Source organism: Charadrius vociferus, unplaced genomic scaffold, assembly GCF_000708025.1.
Source record: "Charadrius vociferus isolate BGI_N301 unplaced genomic scaffold, ASM70802v2 scaffold262, whole genome shotgun sequence".
Taxonomy (NCBI): Eukaryota; Metazoa; Chordata; class Aves; order Charadriiformes; family Charadriidae; genus Charadrius; species Charadrius vociferus.
Genome location: NW_009647218.1, coordinates 1,391,294 through 1,398,846, shown reverse-complemented (window position 1 = coordinate 1,398,846; position 7,553 = coordinate 1,391,294). Strand labels below are relative to the sequence as shown.

The 7,553-nt window shown below is 36.8% G+C and overlaps 1 protein-coding gene across 1 annotated transcript in view; it reads left to right on the top strand.

Moving 5' to 3' along the window:
• KLHL7 (kelch-like family member 7) overlaps positions 1–7,219 on the top strand; it is a 20,083-nt gene extending 12,864 nt beyond the window's left edge. The window contains exons 7-10 of the mRNA XM_009879549.1: positions 1,397–1,637; positions 4,557–4,758; positions 5,119–5,216; positions 6,802–7,219. Coding sequence (XP_009877851.1) covers positions 1,397–1,637; positions 4,557–4,758; positions 5,119–5,216; positions 6,802–7,085 — 825 coding nt within the window. The 3' untranslated portion in view covers positions 7,086–7,219. The remainder of the gene's footprint in view (positions 1–1,396; positions 1,638–4,556; positions 4,759–5,118; positions 5,217–6,801) is intronic.
• The last annotated feature ends 334 nt before the right edge of the window (positions 7,220–7,553 follow it).

The following is a 7,553-nucleotide window of genomic DNA, read 5'->3' as shown; positions in this document are numbered from 1 at the left end:
GCTCAGGTTATAACTATTTGTTTGATAAAGGTGTGGATGAAACGGTAGCTATGAACTGAAGCCATAAAAGTGGGTCAGATCACAGCCCTTTATAACAGTAAAGGAAAACAACAGGATTTTTTGTAAAAGTGCCAGAAGTTTGAGCTAGAAAATATGTTGATCTTGCACAATGCACTAAGACATTTTCTTAAGATTTATGCAGCTATTTATTTTGCCATGCTGTAGTATGGCTTTCCTTTCTAGGATGCCCGAGGACCTGTTTCTCACCATAAAGGGCCACATGCACCTGCCAGCTCTTCTTGATATGGGGGATGCTACAAGAAAAGATTGTAAGATGTTTTGGACTATAACATGCTCTGCCTCTCTTTCTTTGAACCCCCATGTAGGAGTCGCTGTTCTTCCTCATTGACCAAGGTGTTTGAAGTATGTCCTTGCTAAGAAAATGTAATGTAACGTCTTGTGTGAACCATTACAATGAAGGTCATTCAGCAGGTTGAGCTAGACCATCCTGAGGTGACACAGATAACAGTTAAGGTCCCATACTTTCCTGTTGAGTATAGGATACAAGCTATGCTCATGGAATAATTGAGATGCTGTTACTCAAGAAGTGTTTCTTGTGCTGTATGCTATCCTGGTCTGCCATCAGTTGCTGAGTGCGGTGTTCTTAAGGCTTTGGGTAGCATTACTGCCCATATCTGATACACGCTGATTTTGCCAATCCATGCAAAATCAGTTTCTAGGCAACATGACTGCCAGTATTTGTGATGGAGCATTACCCTATTTCTCATGCTATCAACTGTGGATAGCTATAGATCATTTGTGTTTTGTAAATTCTGTAAATAAGCTTCTAGTTGTCATGGTAATAAAGTATGTATCAGAGCTTTTTAACTGAGTTGCTTGTCAATTTGGATATTATCTTCTCCTTTTTCCATCGCCTTTGTTTGGTACATTCTGTATTACTTTTTTTTTTTTTTTTTAGAAAGAATCTGTTACTATATGTAAGATGTCTTTTTCCATTCCTATAAAAGAAAGTGCACTCCTACTTTATTGATCACATGCATTGTTTCTCACGTGATAGCAACAGGAGGTCAATTTTGTTGGGGGAAAACAAAAATACCTGTTTTTCAAGGAAGCTATACTGGGTGCACACAGGGGATGAGGAAATAGAAATTCATAATGTCATGGTTCATTGCAGCTAACTATATCTGTGTCTAAGAGAATTTTTCAAGAGTACGCCTGAGGAGTATTCTTCAATAAACAGTATTCATGTTTGTTTTGAAAAGGAACTTTAAAACTGACCGTATCTAAATCTCTATGAAAAGCTCTGTTTGAAAAACACTCGCTGTGCAGGTAAGTGTTATAATCTATTAGACATTACTTGTTCTTTGTAATGCAGGATTACAGCTGGACAGACATCCGATGTCCCTTTGAAAAGCGCAGGGATGCAGCTTGTGTCTTCTGGGACAACGTAGTTTATATTTTGGGTGGTTCCCAGCTCTTCCCTATAAAGCGAATGGACTGCTACAATGTGGTGAAGGATAGCTGGTATTCCAAGCTAGGACCTCCAACACCTCGAGATAGCCTTGCAGCCTGTGCTGCTGAGGGCAAAATTTATACATCTGGTGGTTCAGAAGTGGGTAAGACACTAAAAATCTTTAAAACAAACCAAAAAAAAGCACAAACAAAGATACCTGGAAATTTTTCTGTTTTTTGCATGACTGTTGAAAAGAAACTGCACGTTGCCATGTTAGTCTAATGAGATATTTTTCCATATTTAGGATTTTATACTCCCCACAATCCAACAATCTATTGCTGTTGTGTTTTTAAAATGGTTTCACTGATTGAAATGATTAATATTTACATTAATTAGAGCATAAAGTACACTGCAGCTCTTAAGAGTTAATTAGGGAACAAGCAAGTATGTTTTGGGAGTCCCACTCTGCTCTTGGCTTACTTCTATAAATCCACAGAACTCACTGTGGTTTAAAATTTTCTGTGATGTATGGCCAGAGTAGCTGCATTTTGACAATGGCATTCCTTGTATACAACATGTTTGGCCTAACGAGGTTTTTAAGGAAAAGAAGGGGTGGAAAAAAAGCTTTTGGAACTACTGCTTTTGGTGGTGAAATCATAGATGGCCCTGTAAAGGAATTTGTCCAATTTTTCTGTCATGTGACAGAAGTTATCTTCTGTTTGTTATTCTGTTGGTTTGCTTCAGTAGATAGAGAAATACTACTTTCTTTAGACGCTATTACTCATCATATTAAAAAAAAAACCCAAAAAAAAACCCAAAAACCATTTCTTCTGCCCAAGAAACCTAGTGGGTGACTCATGCTATGCATTATAGCAAATTTTAAAATTTAACTTTTATAAATCCGATACGTCATCAGCAAACCAAAAGTGGGAATGTAGGTATGCTATATCCATAAACCATAGAACTTTAAAAAAAAAAAAAGGCTGTGTTATGGGGTGTGGGGAAAAAACAAACAAACAAACAAAAAAAAAAACAAACAAAAACCCCCACCAAACTGTAGAGCCAGGGAAAAACTTTCTAGTAGATCCTTTTGAGTTCTGCCTTGCTGCAGAGGGCAAGCAGAGAAAAACAGGTCGTAATTGGTGCTTAACATTGATAAGTCACTTAACATTCCCTAAATGTCACAATTTCCCATTATCTGACCTCTAAAAATATTTTAAGAGGTCTAATGGAGCAGCAGATAAGACGGTTCCTAGCCGCCACCTAGTGTAGTAAATGTGAAATAGCACCTTTCCCATTGTTTGAAACAGGTTTAACTAAGGCTCCATTGGGAGATTTGCAACCCTACAAAATCTCGTAAATCTTCCAAGTTTCCCACGTGTCAGTACATGAGGGAGTATGATATAAACTTTGATTGTACAGTTGATTTTCTAATACCTTGAAATTAGTTAATTAAACTGTAATGGAAATTTTAATTTAGTAGTTTTCTTTTAAATCTACCCTCATGTTACTGCGCAGTTTCACTTAGCTTTCCATAAATACTCAAGACAGAATAGTAAAAGCTGAAAATTAATAACGAGTTTATTTTGCCTGTACTTTTTTCTTTGGAATCCAGTGAACACTGTTTGGAAAAGTCTGTCTATCTAGTATTTTCTTATTTGGAGCAGGCAATTATGGGAAACTATTAATTGCAGAAAATGCTGCCATGTGTTTAGCTGTAAAGAAACCTAAAAATTGCATGTTTTTTGCATTGATTGAAGAGTTTGGAAAACAAATTACTATGCCAGTCCATTACAGAAAACAGGGCTCGTTTTCCCCATTTGAATTGATGGGACTACTGTTTTATTTGCAATAGCTAGCAGAGTTGGAAAACTAAAGATACTAAATTCTTCCACTATATTTAGGTGCAGGAAAAATATTTAACTATACTGACAGCATACTCAGAATGGAAGCTTTCACCTTTAAAAAAGAAAAGGCATTAAAGACAGTTGTGCTGTATTTCCCATGGATGAGAATGCATACAATTTCAAAGCGATAAGGATGTGTATTTACATCAAGGAAAAAATATGTCCCGCTCTATACAGTTCTTCATAATATTGAGAATTACATGGTAGGGGTAAACAAATGCACGGTTTATAGAAGTCTGCTCCTGTATTTTGGGTCTGGAAACATAGTATTGTTTCAAGAGTTCAAATCCCCATCTGGTAGTGAGTGCTGTTAGTGAGGCACACTTAATTTTTAGAAGTAGAAAGCCAAGGAAAAAAAGGTACAAGAAAAGGCACCTTTGACTGTTTTAGGTGAATTTATCTGTTGAAACAAAGGGGAGAAGGATCCTGGTTCTTTTCTGAGACTGTTGTGTCCAGCCTTCTCTGCTTTGACTGTGGTTCAGCTAGTTATCTAAGCACAAGTCTTCAAGCTCCCATCTATCTTCATTAGAAAAATTGCTTTTGATTTCAGGCCCTTGAGGGAAGAGTACACAGACTTTGCACTTCCAGAAAATAAGTATCTGCCAGTCCCCAGGAAGAAAGTAAAATGGTGAGGGGTAGCTGTCTTGTGGTTGCTAATAATTCAGGAGTATGTTATGACGTAATCAAGCTATCTAATTCCAAAGGCAACAAGTATTCTGGGAACTGGGCAAGTCACGTTTGCCTAGAGAAAAAAGACTCATGAATCTGTACTAAGTTCACAAAGCTGGTTTCATCTTCACATCTAAAAGTTCAATATATTTCCAACTAGTGAGAGTAGCATGAGATGATGAGAATGATTTGTAATTTATATACATCTCTGTTCTGCCCTAAAAAAAAAAATAAATATCTTCATCACTTGTTTTTGTTTTTAGCCACAAACAGCAATTTTATAAACTTATTTGCATATTTTGGAACAAGAGAGTCAAAAGAGTTACAAGTATGTACTTTCTGAATAGCCCCAAATTTCAAGTTGGTTAGTTCTTTTGGAGATGGGAAAGCAGCTTTCCCTGTTCAACTATCAAGCAGAAATTTGATAATTACTGTTAGACTCTTCTCTTGAAAGACAACCATAAAAATTAATGCCACTTTGGTGGGTTTCTATTTTTTTTTTAAAGGAAATTCTGCACTATATTTATTTGAATGCTATGACACGAGAACAGAAAGCTGGCACACAAAGCCCAGCATGCTGACTCAGCGATGCAGCCATGGAATGGTAGAGGCGAATGGTCTCATTTATGTATGCGGAGGAAGCTTGGGAAACAATGTTTCTGGAAGAGTCCTAAATTCCTGTGAAGTTTATGATCCAGCTACTGAAACGTAAGCATTGTACCAATTCTGATTATTTTTGGTCGCTTGTGGCTTTGCTCATTCCGTAAATAGCTGAAGTATAGATGAATAGGAAAAATTGCACGTGGCAAGGAATTTTCCTGAGTTAAGCAGTAATAAATTCTTAGCTTTACTTAAAAGGCAGTTTTTCTGAAGCAGCTTTCTTCCATATTTGCGGACCTGCTTTGGCAGGGGGGTTGGACTAGGGGATCTCCAAAGGTCCCTTCCAACCCCTACCATTCTGCGATAGCTCATTTTCCTAATGCTAGGATTTATTTACATACTTTATACTTATTTTCTAGGAACTAAATAGTGAGTTTTCGTGTTTTGTTTGGTTTTCTTTTTCCCCAGGTGGACGGAGCTGTGTCCAATGATTGAAGCCAGGAAGAATCATGGGCTGGTGTTTGTAAAGGACAAAATATTTGCTGTGGGTGGACAAAATGGCTTAGGTACTTTAATTCTATTAATTCTCTAGCTGGTCACACAAGCTTTCACAGGGGCCTTTTTTCCTGTTGTTGTTGTCACATTGTTGTTGCCTTCCTTCTTTCACCTCCCTACTTCACTGTATCTTATTTTTCAAACTCTTTTATTAATGATAGTACTGTCAAATTCAGATATGTACCCATACTGTAGCCCAGTTCTGCAGTTGTTAATAAGGCTAAACCAGTCATCTGAGAAAAGATAATCCTTTTTTATTATTATTGGTTGTTCTTTATGTATTTTGAGAGACAGATAAAATAGTGGCTACACATGTAGGAACTTCAGTCTAAAGATTAAAGCTAGTCAGCTATTTTTAAGTGGTGGAAAAGTGAGAACTTTTTTTGACTGCCCTAGTTTTGAAATACGACTTAACTGTCATGGGCAGGTAATTTATGATCTGCCTATCTCCTCGTCTTTAAAACTAGAATAATAGTAGCTTATTTCCCAGGAGAATTGAATTTTAATTACACAGGGTTTCTTAAGTGCTTTTCAAAATGGAAAATTCTCAGCGATGAGGTTTATTAATCACTACTTATGGTAACTGGAATATTTGATTTCAGATTAACGCTGTTTTAGAATATAGCTTGTATTTTAATTAGTTACTAAAATTTTTCCAGCACAATTGATTTCTAATGCAAAAACATCAGTAGATGCATTTTTGCACAAACATTTTTATCAATCAGTTATAGCCAGAGCTGCCATTTTGCAAAATGTGTGTTCACTGAATGCTCCTTTTAGAAGTGTGTACTATTGAACCAATAACCTAAAGTATTATTTTGCTGTTCATATGCTGTAGCCCGACTGTTCTTTTTGTAATATAATTGGGAAAAGTTATGTCGGGTGAAATACTTGTGCCTCTTAACATTATACAAAGGTTTCTTAATCTCTCAGATCTATTAATTCAGAACTGGAAGTTCTGACTCGTATTACAATTGTTAAATATGGATAACAGCATGTTTGTAGATATTGTGAAGTGTAATTACTAGCCTATTTCCTAAAGAAGCAAATCTTAGTCACAAAAACTACTTTTCTCTAATAACTTTTGATTCCCTTGGCCATTTTCAAAGGGACTTAGACTTTTAAACTTCAATGATTTTAATACTATAACAGAGATACATCCTTTATCAGTACATGACCAAGTTAGGTAAAGGTACTGGTGACCCCTCTAGAATAAAATGCCCTCACTACAGGGAAGTTTCAGGTGGATTCCTGTGTTTTAGTCACTAGCCACAAATCCACAGGAAATTTGGCATTGTTCTTCTGTTCATGAAGTAACATGTTAGAATCTCTAGAAAGTGTGTAATGTGAAATTTGTTACATCTCACTTTCAGTCTCCTTTACTTTTCTCTGTTTCTGTATTTATAAAAGGGTAAACTGCTAGTTTAGAAATCTGAGGCCTTTTTTCAAGTGTTTTTTTACTCTAGGATTTATGTTTTAATCTAAACCTTGAAAATAAAGACGAAGTTTAATGAAGCGTTTGTATGCTTCATTACATGCTAGTTCAGTTCGTATGGTATAATGTAATAAGCAGTTATCTATTTCATTGCTTTGTAGGTGGCCTTGATAATGTAGAATATTACGATATCAAGATGAATGAATGGAAGATGGTGTCTCCAATGCCATGGAAAGGTGTAACAGTGAAGTGTGCTGCTGTGGGATCTATAGTCTATGTCCTGGCTGGTTTTCAGGGTGTTGGTCGATTAGGGCACATTCTCGAATACAATACTGAAACAGACAAGTGGATAGCCAACTCCAAAGTCCGTGCTTTCCCAGTGACGAGTTGTTTAATCTGTGTTGTAGACACTTGTGGGGCAAATGAAGAAACTTTAGAGACCTGAAGACCTGTAGGAGATGCTGAGACATTCTTCAAGGACTTGGGGAAAGATGGCTATTGGTGCTTTGCTTCCATGTTTTACTGAATTGTTAAAATGAGTAATAGGAAAAACTGAGATGCAGTCTTTCAATTTGTATATACAGCATATTGTACAACATGGATTTTGTCATGCCCATTTTCTTGTCTGTTTTAAGAGATGGGGATGTGTTTTGAGAATCCACTTACCTAGCTGAGATCATATGGCATCTTCCTTTAAAAGGACTCTGTGTGTGGCCTTGTCAAAAATAGACCCAATCCAATCATTTAAAAGAACTCAGCATTTGATGAAGATAAGATTTCTGGTTATTGTGGTTTACCCCCAGCCAGCAACTCAGACTGTGCAGGTGTTTGCTCGCGCTGCCCCCCTCCCCCCCCTTGCCCCCCAAGTAGGGTAGGAGAAGAGGGAGAAAAAGGAAAAAAAAAAAAAAAAAAC